This window comes from Alligator sinensis, unplaced genomic scaffold (assembly GCF_000455745.1).
Source record: "Alligator sinensis unplaced genomic scaffold, ASM45574v1 scaffold809_1, whole genome shotgun sequence".
Taxonomy (NCBI): domain Eukaryota; kingdom Metazoa; phylum Chordata; order Crocodylia; family Alligatoridae; genus Alligator; species Alligator sinensis.
In genome coordinates this window covers 119,026-131,537 of record NW_005841956.1, presented here as the reverse complement: position 1 = coordinate 131,537, position 12,512 = coordinate 119,026, and the positions used below count along the sequence as shown (strand labels likewise).

The 12,512-nt window shown below is 51.8% G+C and overlaps 2 protein-coding genes across 2 annotated transcripts in view; one reads left to right on the top strand and one right to left on the bottom strand.

Moving 5' to 3' along the window:
• Nucleotides 1-6,066, top strand: part of LOC102370139 (diacylglycerol O-acyltransferase 2) — an 18,718-nt gene extending 12,652 nt beyond the window's left edge. The window contains exons 7-8 of the mRNA XM_006020492.3: nt 168-370; nt 881-6,066. Coding sequence (XP_006020554.1) covers nt 168-370; nt 881-1,035 — 358 coding nt within the window. The 3' untranslated portion in view covers nt 1,036-6,066. The remainder of the gene's footprint in view (nt 1-167; nt 371-880) is intronic.
• Nucleotides 6,067-6,209: 143 nt separating this feature from the next.
• Nucleotides 6,210-12,512, bottom strand: part of P2RY4 (pyrimidinergic receptor P2Y4) — a 15,443-nt gene continuing 9,140 nt past the window's right edge. Inside the window, exon 2 of the mRNA XM_014518449.2 lies at nt 6,210-9,272. Within this exon, the coding sequence (XP_014373935.1) occupies nt 8,174-9,256 (1,083 nt within the window). The 5' untranslated portion in view covers nt 9,257-9,272 and the 3' untranslated portion in view covers nt 6,210-8,173. The remainder of the gene's footprint in view (nt 9,273-12,512) is intronic.

Below are 12,512 nucleotides of genomic sequence, written 5' to 3'. Positions count from 1 at the left end.
GACCAGCTTTCACAAGGATTTGGGAGCTGTGACAGCAAGGGTTTCCTAGCTGCTGCTTCCTGGGGCAAACCAGACCCGGTTCAAAGGGTCATAGCAGGCTCCTGTAGTGCTGAGGCTGGCAGGGACTGTCTTGCAGGGGGTACTCATGCTGCAATATTCTCCCGCAGGGCACATCTGGTTCCCTCCTTCTCCTTTGGGGAGAATGAGCTCTTTCGACAGGTGGTGTTCAAAGAGGGCAGCTGGATGAGGAACCTACAGGAGAGGTGCCGGAAGCTGCTGGGCTTTGCCCCTTGTCTCTTCTATGGACGGGGCTTAACCTCTACCCATTCCCGAGGTTTCCTGCCCTTCCCCAGGCCCATCACCACTGTTGGTGAGTTTTTTTTCTTGCTACTCTTCTCAGTGGGGTTGGCCATCTGTAATGCCTGAGCCCTTTACTCTGGAAGGGCTGGCATGGGCAGGCAGTGGAGGCACAGCCCTGCTTGCCCATGCTGACTTTAAGGAGTCCACATGCTGCTGAACTTGGCAGATATGGAAGTCAGAAAACTCACCATGATGGTGTGGGGTGAACTACTTCAATGGGCACAGGGATCCCAGGCAAGCTAAAAACCTTCAGTAGGTGGACACAGGTAGTGGTGTGTGCTTTTCCTTGTCCCCTATGGCTGTTGTGTCACTGGGCTGTGGCATGGCATGTGTGTACACTGTTGCTCCCTGCTGGTGGCTCACAGGCCTGCCTGTATGTAGCAGATTGCTAATCTCTCACTGGATGTTTGGGTTCCAAGGCCCAGCTCATTACAGGGAGGCTGGGTTGTCCTTAGCTGTAGCAATTGGTCTATTCTGGACTCCTGGGTTTCACGCTTCCACCCTTTTTTGGCTCTGGCAGTAGGAGAACCCATGACAGTGCCCAAGATTGAGGACCCAAGCCACGAAACGGTGGATCTGTACCATGGAATGTACATCCGCTCCCTGCTTAAACTCTTCAACGAGCACAAAGCCAAATATGGCCTCTCGGAGACAGACGAGCTGAGGATCCTGTGAATGAGACCAGAGAGAAGCTGGGGACTGGAAAGAGAGAGGGCAGTAAAGCCCTAATCCTGGATAACTGCCTGTTCTTGGGGGTTGGCTACCAGCCTCCCTGGCAGGGCAGGGACTCTCAGGGATGTATAAAGGATTCTGGGTGATGTGGTGCCTGCAATAGCAGAGGATTTGACTTGATGGCCCAGGAGGTCCCTTCCAGTCCTGCATCCTAGATTCTGACATACAATTCAGCCATGCCCCAGCTGCTCTGCCTCCTACTCTAACCCTGACCTTTACTCACCCTCTCAGCGCAGCTCCAATGACTGTCTCTCTGTCCCTCCTGTGCCTCCAGGATGAATGAGGAAAGGAGGATCATTGTACATAGTGCTGCACATCCTGCATGCTTTATACTCCCTTCTATGGGCAATGCAGTGGGCCAGTACACCAGCTATATCAGATCCTGAGGCCCCTTCAGGAAAGAAGCATGAAAGGACAGGAAGGAGCACAGGGTGGGACTGGGGCTGAGCTTGAAAGGGGAAGTGTGACATAAGCAGAGAGGACTAGGGTAGGTGTGGGAGGGACACTTCTTTGGCCAAGCCCTGCTATCCTTGGGAAGATGAATAGTAGCTTTGTGCTACTGCTGATAGAGCCCAAGGGTGGGGTTGTGCAGGCTACTTCCTGCCTGAGACAGTAGGAGGGAGAGGTAGATGGAAAGGAGAAGGAAGGGAGAGGGAGGGAAGAATGGATGCAAAGCCCCTGGCATGTAACTGAGGTAGCGGTTGTGAGAGGAGGCCGCAGGGCCCTGTGGGAGAATGGTACTGTGTTGGGCAGAGGCTTGAGACACTTCAGCCCTTTGTCTGGGAAGGCTGAACCTTTGCAACTCTGTGGTCTTGTGCCCATGTTGAGTGTAGAATGGATCCTCTTGGAAGGGTTCTCCATTCACCTGCGTGCTCTGTACATCTGATTATGGGCATACTCCTGGCGCTGGGTTGTCAGGCTGTTCATGTGAATGTGTCACTCTCTACTGTAGGGAGAGTTTTCCCGCTGCTGGTCAGTGTTAGCAGCTAGGCCTGGGCCTCAGAAGCAGGACAGGACAGGGCCAGGGCCAGGGCCAGGGCTTTCCTATACGGTGAGAGCTGCCATGAGAAATAGCATTCGGGGTAAAGTTCTTGAGAGTCTGTCCACAGCAGGGGCAGGAGGCCTAAGTCTTTCCCTTTCATTTCCCTTTTTCTTTCCCACATGTCCTGTGTTCCCTGCATATCCTGCCAAACCTGTGTCCATCACTGCAGTTTCCCTATGGCCTTCTGCCATTCTGCCCAGACCCTAGGTGCCTCTGCTTCCAGCCTTCTCCATCTCTGCATTTCCTGTAGGGTCCAGGGCAGGTGGCAGCTGAAAAGGCCAGTGCACATTGAGGCTTCATCTGGAGATATATCAGGTCCTAGAGAAGCAACAGGTGTTTCCCTAGGGCCTGGCAGATTGCAGTGATTTCTGGGCAGTGTGAGACCAGAAAGAGATTGATCTATTGGAGGGAGATGGGAGGAATGTCCAGGGGCCAGAGGGAAATCTATCAAGCTTGGTTAAGCAATGACAATGTGGTGGGAAGTACACAGGGGGTAAGGTGTTATTTAGCTACCAAGGGGTGTGTGTCTATCAGTGAGAGAATGCAGACCCATAACTTCCAGTCAGGGAGAGGCACAGGCTGGAGAATCCTTTCCCAAGGGGTAGGGGTGGACTGCCAGAGCTTGAGACATTTCACATAAACCTCATCAAAGCACTGTGCTGTAGGGGCCCCATCCTGTTCTGGCCCCAGGGCTGGGTGAGAAGCTCTGCTGGTGTTTCCATCTTTGTGTTGCTTATCCTGTGTTTAATACAGTGTTACAGCTCTCAGATGGATGTGGACTGTGCTGTATGAAAGGGAGGGCAGTTGTAAGTGGTGAGGGGCAGGGGGGAGGAATCATTCCTGCACATCCATGCACACCACATACAGAGCTAGGCATGTGCCCAGCCACATCTGTTTCCATACACGCCTGTGCACACACAGCTTAGGCACGCATGGTTCCATGTCTTTACACAGACACATGCCACATTCCTTTTACCTGAACCGCACACACGCACACGCACCGTATTGTTCTTTGGAGAAGGGAATCTTTATAGGTTGTTCCCCAAGGTGGGTGTGACAGGTTGTACTGCCCCTTTAAGGGTCAATCTGGAGTTGATGGCTCACCAGTGTGGACACAATCAGGGAGCACTCTGTTCCTCCCTGGGGTGGGGCTATAAATTAACAGAAGGAAGCTGGGGTGATGAAGGGTCAGAAGGTGGGTGGCTGGTTTTTTAAGGTCCTGGGACTTGCTTTTTAATCAGTTTGGCTGCTTAGCTCAAGGCTTTGACCTCGTGACCTGAGTTAGGAGCTGTATTCCTATCTCATGCCTGCCTCCTAAGACGCGGGGGCTCAGTCAGCAGGGGTTTGTGTGGAGGCCTTTGTAACTGGAACAGGTTATTTTTGTTGTTTTGGTTTTGGCCTACCCCTATGTGCAGGAGCAGGAGCTGTGTGCTGTGGGAGCCCAGCTCCCCTGCAGGCCGTTCCTGTGCAAGGCGAGGGGGAAGCCTGCTATTCCCACTGTGCAAGTTACAGTAGGGTGTTTTAGCTGAGGGCTGCTTCTGCCTGCAAGCAAGCTCAGTGGGGAGAAGGGAGAAATGGTCTGACTGGGGTTAAAACCATGGTGGGCAAGGGAGCCTTAAGGGCCACTGCTTCTGTTGTGACTTCTGGTAGGAGCTCTGAAGTTCTGCTCTAAGGCTAAGCTACCTCCAATGTCTTCAGCTTGCTGTCTCCCTTGGCCTTGCAGGGAGCTCTGCAGAGGAAGCCCGGGGTAGAGTATAAGGGTTGTCACCCCCTGGAGCTGGGTGTGGAGAGTGCTAGCCAAGATCTAGGCTCTGTGGGGAGGAGGTTTTAAAGGAGCGGAAGGAGCACAAAGACACAACAAACACTCCATGCAGTTCTGAGAAACCTGGTTAGGGGAAAAAGCAAATTGACTAAAGCGACTGGCATGAGGAAGCTGGTACCAACACGGGACAGCCCCTGCATTAGCCCTAGGATTAACATTCCTTTTTAGCTGGATTTCACAGAACAAAGGCTGTCCTGCTGCTGCCACAGTCACCAGGGAGTGCAGCTGCAGCCTGCTCCTGATGGAGCTTCCTGAGAGCAGCTGGGTGGGCAATGTCTGCAGTCTCAGAGGGGAGCTGTGAACCAGCCCTGCAGTGGGACTGTGCTGGTGCTAAGTGTGTGAGGGGTAGAGTGTAGGTAGGTGCTGAGGTTTGTCTGCTCTCCATGGGATCTCTCAGGCACAGGCTTCAGGGAGCAGGGTTGAAACAACCCTCTTCACTTCCTTCCACAGCACGTCTCATACATGTGACTCCACTGAAATGCAGGCACCTGAGGGAGGCAGGGCACACGTGTGGAGTGCTCTGCACACAAGTTCTACCACTGGGCCAGGAACAAAAGAGCTGGGGAGCCCATTCCTGGTTCTAGAGGGGGCTAAAGATAAAAAGCACTTTCTGCTTGGTGCCCCCAACCTCTGCAGTGGAAAAGGTTCAGCTATTAGCCTCAAGCTTTTGCTTCTAGCAGGGCAATTGTGCTTGGATAGAGCCCAGTGCAGTGAGGCGTGGCAGGGCTGGGCCTATCTCAGGGGCACATTGGTGAGTTCTTTCTGCGGGGGTGGATGATGCTGAGGTTGGAAACAGAGTTCAGCCGAGGGGCCGGGTTGAGTCATGTGAACTCAATCCTGCAAGGCGGGGCGCAAACTGATAAATTACTTAGCTTCTTTCTCAGGCTTTCTTTGGCAGTAAAAGCCCCTCTGTAGCTTTCTATGCAGCTCTGCTCTTCTCAGCAACCAGGCTGGGTTTGTGAATGCTAGGGTGTGCATCCCTGGCAATCAGTCTGTTACAGTGTCACTAAGGAGCCAGCCAACATCTTTTCCAGAGTGCTTTTCCTGTTAACGTACATGCCACCTCACACCCAGGCACACCCCACATGTGAGCACCCACACTGTCAAACAAAAGAGCTGGGCAAACAGTTCAAAAGCAAACATCATAAAGAGTAGATTCCAAAGGACTCATTAACCTCCCATCATTAGCAGCCCTCTAAACGTTTTACAGTTTCAATTACCTGTCTCTAAAAATCTGTGGAAGTGCTAATGTTAAAAACACACATTGCGGTAAGCATTGGTGCCAGGCTAAGTCATACCGTGGGCTAGGGGAGACTTTCCTCTGCTTTTAGAAATGCTTACAACTCAGCCAGTCTCTAGCAGACAATGCTGGAATACTAAAGGGGGAGCGTTGTCCACCCCCGCTCAAAGTACAGACCAGGGGAGAAATGTGAACCAAAGGGGCACATTTCAATGGTGGAAATGCCAGCACTTCCAGAAGCAAGCCCATCTGTGGTTGGGTGGGGTGTGTTGAAAGGTGGAGTGGCGAAGCCGGCGTGTAAGTGTAAACCATGCAGAGCTAAAGTCAGCGGGAAGGATGAGTGCAATATGGGAATGGCTGTTTGAGGATCAAGCATTCCAGTTTAAGTCCTTGAGTGCCTGCCAAAAGGGACTAGGCTAGGGGCATATCCATGGCAGGAGAAAATGATGTGAAAATGTGCTTAGATTGGAGTCTGCGTTTCCCTAGGACATCTCCCTGACCAATAGTCTGACAAATGCTTGAGGCTGCTTGTACACACCACGGAGGTTTAATTGGGTTTAGTTCTCCCTGAATTTGAAACGGTGGGTTTTTAAAAACACCACTCCAGTTTAGGGAGAATTAAACCGAACTAAGCCCCCGTGGCATGTACATAGGGGTGGAGGTCCCATCCTTACCTGCCTCGTTGGTGGGCGGAAGGGGAGCAAGCTACCAGTGGGCTGAGTGGTCCCTGAGTTGCATGGGGGTCCCCTGGCAGCACCCGCCCGCTGGCACCCAACCCAGGCAGTCCTGGGGGGCGCTGCAGCCATGGAGGGAAGCAGCAGTCTCCCGCACAGCTCAGGCAGGCAGACTCCTGGGAGTTAAAAAAAAAAAAAAAAAAAGATCAGGCTCATGGCTTTTTTTTTTTCCTTCAGTGAAGCCTACCTGCACGGGCTGCCACCAGGTCCCACAGCCCCTGAGCTGTGTGGGGCCCACCAAGCCCCGAGCACGTCAGCTTCCAGTGCCCCATGCACTGTTGCACTTCGTTAGCTAGCAAACTAAAACACCTTGGAGACGTTTTATCTTGCTACGTACCAAAGTCATTTAAAGTGGAGTATCCCACCAAGCATGCAAACAGCAACATCATTAAAATGGAATATGCTGCTCAACATGCATACAGCAACACCATTAAAGTGGTGCAAAATGGCATTTAAGCCGCTTTAATGGTCAGTTTTGTGGTGTGTGCAAAGGTCGTGATACTCCCCTCCTGGGGCCTTCCTCCCACTTCCTCTTGCCCTGGGGCATCCTGGGGTGGCTCCCACAGTAATTCCCTGGCATGAAGGCTGTGGGAAGTGCAGGTTGGCCGTGTCTGGGCATTCCTTAGAAGAGACGTGCTCTGAGCACTGCTGAGGCTCCAGGTTGCTGGGACCCTACAGACAGAGGCAGCACCAAGGATTTCTTTCTCCACCGCTGGCAAGGGACCCTTCCTAACCTGACTAACCCTTTAGTGAGGCACTCAAATGCTGTGGTGCCAACTTTCTCCATGGTGGTTCTTTTCCTGGTGACAGGTCAGAGAGGGAGGGAAATAAGCCCAGACCATAGAGAAACTGCTCAGGAAAACATTTTATTCATGATTCAGTCAGTTACAGAAGGCTTCCCTGTCATAGCCCTGGGTGGGGAGGTGGCTCTGCCCCGCTTCCTCTGTCCTCCTGCCTGAAGAGCAGGGGACAAAGGTGCTGAGATGCTCTTGTCTTACGTAAGTCACTCCCTTTTGTGCCCGACAGGACAGCGTGGGAAGCAGTACACAGTGTTTGCAGCACCTCCACCAGCAGTTTCACCTCCGCTGGGCACAACCTCACCCCTCCCTCTCAGCTGCTGCCAAAGGGGCCTGTCCAGCCCCCTCCCCATTTCTCATCTATGGTGCTGGAGCCAGTACCTGGGAGGCACTCATCTGCCTGCACTGGTGGTTGCCCCATCACCTACAAACCAGCTGATTTTCCTGCCAGATCAGATATTGCTTTGTGCCTCCGTGCCTCCCTCTAGCCAGCTTCACATCACATGCTGTCCCAGATTCCCAGTGGACGAAGGGCAGCCTTTGTCCCAGTTTAGACTTAGTCAGGTCACTTCACGTTTATTCAGTGCAAAGCAGTCTTCATCTTTTCCTCTTTTAATCTTCAGACTCTCTCTTCTTTGAGTCACTTCCACAGAAGCTCTAAAGCAGTTTTCTCTGCCTCATTAGGACAGGCTTCTTTTCTCCCACCTAAGCCCCTGTGTCTTGTATCATCAGCCCTAGCATGTCCTGTGCTCGTTCCCTCACCTCCATAGCATTGCACCTCAGGCACTGGACTGTGAGTCACTTTGCCTAAAGCACAAGGCCCCTGCCTGTTTGAAATGGCTTCCTTCAGGAGGTCCCAAGAGGCCTTGCATGTGAAAAGCTACATTTCTTTGCTGTCGCTGAGGCTTCTAGGTTCCCATGCCAGAGGAGAGCCACCATGTCTCCTTCACTGCCCCTCTCACTTTTGAGGCAAGAAATACACTATGTAGCAGCATACCAGGCTCTTTGTAAGATAATCCTCTGCCCTACAGAATGGACACTGGGGCAAGAAGAAGTTTTTTCTCCCTATCTTCCATTAGGCATTAACCTGTGGAGCCCTCCCAGGCTTTGCTGAGAAACCTGTAGCTCTTCTCAGAACACCCGAGGCAGGGGTCTGTCCTGAGAAGTTGGGTACACCCAGGGAGGGGGGGTGTAAACCAAGATCAAAAACAGCCAGAGCTTAAGACTGGTGCCAGAATGACAATGGCAGAGCCAGACACAGCACATGAGGATATAACTCAAAAGAGAACATGAGTGAAGGAGGCCTCTGCTCTACAGTGACACTATCTAGTTATGCTGGTTTTCCTAATACCAGCCCTTTATTCCAGACTAGGAGCACCCTGGCTCATCTGGGCCCACCCTTCCAATACCTTTCTGTTTCCAGTGTCTCCCATTCACCCACTTTTATCAGGTACTAGTTGTGATGCTGGATGAACCATTTTCCTTGTGTTTGGATACCAGATTCAAAACAGATGGCAGGCTGGGTTTGGATCTTTTGGCTGCAGCCCAACGCAGCCTTCCCCTGTACTTATCCCCAGTCATGAAGTACAGGATGGGGTCTATACAGCTGTTGATGCTGGCCAGGGGTCGTGTGATCTTGTAGGTGAAGTTGACAATGTTGAGGATCTTGCAGTTGGCTTGTAAGAGCCGGGAAGTGTAGTAGAGTGTCCTTGTGATGTGAAATGGAACAAAGCAAAGTGCAAAGACTGAGAGCACAATGATGATCATTTTGATGGAGCGCTTCCTGTATGAGGGCAAGCTCTTGTTCACATAGGAGAAGTTAGTTTTACAGAGCTTCTTGGCCATCAAGCAGTAGCACACAACAATCACCAGGAAGGGAAAGCCAAAGAGGAGGACCATCACTGAGGAACTGTAGTGTACGTAGTGGTCAAATTCCTCGGGCTTGGTGGTGTCATGGCAGAGGGTGCTGTTGCCCCTGGTGCTGATGGTGACAAAGACCAAGTTGGGGATGAGGCAGATGGTAACAACAAACCACACACCCACACAGACCCAGTGTGCATACTTGGTCTTCATCCATTTCAGTGAACGGATGGGGTGGCAGATCCCCACATAGCGGTGCAGGCTGATGCAGGTGAGGAAGAGAATGCTACAGTAGAGGTTAGCATAGAAGAGGAAGCGCACAATCTTGCAGAGTGCCTCCCCAAAGGGCCAGTTGTTGCGATCAGCATAGTAATAGACCAGGGTGGGGAGGGAGAACACATAGAGGGTGTCCGAGATGGCCAGGTTGCACATGTAGATGGTGGTGGTATTCCATGGCCTCATCTTGAAGATGAACATCCACAAGGCCCAGGAGTTGAGCAGCAGCCCTACCACAAACACAATCCCATATGACACGGGCAGCAGGATGTACTTAAACTCTTCATTGAAGACACATTTCTCCTCTGTACCAATGGTGGCATTTCCTGTCATCTGGGAAGCAGGGGTTGGTGTCAACAAGGCAGCTGGATATGTCCTCATTAAAGCAGCCATTGCCTTTAAGCCAGACCTAATGACATAGTAACAAAAATGTATGAGTTGATGGTCTCTGCTCTTGTAGGTGTTTGGTCTAGAGGGGTCGAAGGATCCCAGACCTCCCCCACAGATACTTCTGTTGCTCTGATGGTTCTTTGTTTTGTGTTTCCATTATATTGGGCTTTCCACCCAGCCAAGGAATATTTCCTACCCCCCTTTTCAGAGCTCCCTCATTAATGCCCTTTAATCAGCTGATGGAACAGTGCTGGATGATGCAGTGTGTACAAGACCCCAGGCAGCATGCACTGGATAGAAAAGCCTATTTTCTCTCAGCCCTCCTTGAACTTAAGTAGCTATTCAGATAAACCCACTCTGTTCCGAACAATGAGACCTTTATGAGCAGTAGCCGTTCCCAGCTAAATGCCAGCACGGTGGCTCTGAAACTTGTTTCAGTCTAATTGGCATCACCCTAACAATGCAGCAGATCCCAGAGGGGCCACTTACAAAGGAAAGAGGGCAGAGTCACTGGACAGGAAAAGTCTTGCCTGGAGAAACATTCTGGCTCAGAGAAATCCTTGGGGAGCTGTTGAAGGGGCCCATTGAAGGGGCAGTGTCCATGGACATTGGGAGGGAACCCAGATTCCCGCCCCCACAAATTATAAGCATTCATAGTTTCTGAACACTGAGCTGAGCCACACAAAGAGGAGTAGTGATGAAGGTGAATCCCATCCCAGTAAGGTCATCTGTAAGGTAACAATCAAGGTGGGATATTGCCTGGTTGCACTGTATAAGGAGGAAGGATTCAGGATTTGCACCACCTTGGTAAATGAATCTCTGGAGAAGGGGACAGTGGGGAGAAAGCATTAGTGCACCAGGACATGGCTGCACTTGCATCTCAGAACATCTAAAGCCTAGGGTCCAATTCTCCTCCGCAGGAGACAAGTGTCTCCCATCCCACTGACCACCCCCTACAAGGGGTTGAGCCCACAAAGGTGGTGAATATCACCGTTCACCTAGCCCAGGGTGACTTGTGCACACTTCCTTTGTTACCATGAATCAGTGCTGGTTCCAGGGGTGGGTGAAGCCATCCCTTTGTTAGCTGCATTAGCAATTGGCCAAAGTCACATCCAGGGCAAGGGCAAAAGACATAAGCTGATGAACTGTTTGCTGATAACAAAACAACTCAATGACTAAAAGGGATCTGTTATCATAGAGCAGATATAGGTGAGTAGTGCCCACTGCTCTGTTCCTATCACCAACACCAGAATATCAAGTGACCCAGTGGTAATACCCCACATAATGGGGCATCCTGGCCAGCAGCAAAGTGTAGAACCAGGCCCTCCTGCCCTCTTATGAGAGTATCATTTCCCCATCTCCAGCCTAGGTGGGGAAAGCTGTGTAATATGGCTATAAACCAGGGGTGAACAATTATTTGGGCCCATGGACCACATAGGGAATTTTGGTGAGCTGTCACAGGCCAGGTCAGCACCCTGTTCCCCCCACACAGCAGCTCACCAAAACTTCCTAAGTGGACCCCCATGGTGACTGGGGGGGCTGCCATCTGGGAGCCACCCCAGGTGGGCTAGAAGTGCCACCTGGGAGCGGGACAAGCAGGCAGGGCTGGGGCAGAGCTGTAATCTGTTGCCCACACGCCCCTGCAACAGCTGCCAGTTGTGCAGGCAGGGGTATATGGGGAGTGGATCGCAGCTCAGCCTGGGGCCCCAGCCCCATGCTGTCACAGCCCAATGATCCCAGAGTCTCCATGGAAGCCAGCCAGGACCTGCGTGGGCAGGGTGTGAGACCGGGCAGAAGGGATGGGGTTGAGGGAAGGCAGGGAGCAGTGTTCAGGACTGGGTCCAGGGTCTTGGGGCAGTGACAGTGCGGGGCCAGGGGCAGAGCTGCACGCCCTTGCCTGTGGAACCTGTGCCCATTGCAGGGCCATGGGGGCAGTGGATCGTGGCTGTGCCTTGGCTCCACCGCCCTGCAATCCCACCCTGTGATCTCAGCCTCATCCACCCATCCTGCTCCCAAGCACTGCTCCCTGCCTGCCCATGGCCGCATCCTATCTGCCCAGTCTAGCACCTTGCCTGCATGGGTCCTGCCTCTAGTGGTTGGTGCAGGGCAGACTTGCTGGGCTGCCCAGGTAGCAGGGCCAGGTCCAGCAGTGGCAGCAGCCGGGAGGAGCCACCAACACTAGGGCTGCTGTGCTGCCCCAGCCCCGCTACATGCCCAAGGGCAGCAGTACCAGCCGCATGTACCAGGCCCCAGGCTGCCCCCTGCTTCTGGGCTGGGCAGGACAAAATCCCTTGGCAGCCCAGATCTGGCCCATGGCTCGGGTTTTGCCCACCCCTGCTATAAATTGTTCTTCTTTGGACCTGTCTGATGCATCAGTGACTGATTTACTGGTCATTCCCATGCCAACCTTGGTTTGTAACTTTTGTGGGTCAAATGCTGGTTAACCAATAGACTTCTAAATGGGGAACTGTCATTGAACGGGGGGTGTTTCTGATGGGGTCCCATAGGGATGTGTTTATGGATGAGTGCTTTTCAAATGCTTTCATCAATGACCTGAAGAAAATGACAGGGACAGATATGCAGGCTGAGCTGGATTGAATGTTAAGGTGAACTCATTTGAATAGCGTGTTTTAATACAGCCAGATGCCAGGTCTTTCATCTAGGAACAAAGAATGCAGGAAGGACTCATTTATATCATGAGAGACTGTGGAATGCAGTAACATGAGAAAGGGCTTTAGAGGTCAGGTTAGATGACCAACTGAACATGAGGTCTTGGTGTGATACTGTAGCTAAGAGAGAGAGAACGTGATTCTTGTATGTATAAGCAGGAAAATTTCAAGCCGGAGTTGGGACATGGTCTCATCAATACCACATGAAAATGTGATACCACTGCTGAAATACCAAACTATGTGAGGTCTGGAAAACACAGGTTATAGTGAAAGAAATGAGAAGCTCAATCCACTTTGTTCATCCAAGAGAAGGTTAGGTGGTGACCTGATCAAAGTCTGCAAGTACCTGAGTAAGAGAGAGATTTCTTATAGCAGAGTGGCTTTAATCTAACAGAAAAAGTCTGAATGAGATCCAAAAGGTGGAAACTGAAACCAGGCAAATATGCATTTTAAAGACTGAGAGTAACTGACCATTGGACCTACTTACCTAGGTATGTGGGGGATTCTCTATCATAGATTCATAGATGTTAGGGTCGGAAGGGACCTCAACAGATCATCGAGTCCGACCCCCTGCATAGGCAGGAAAGAGT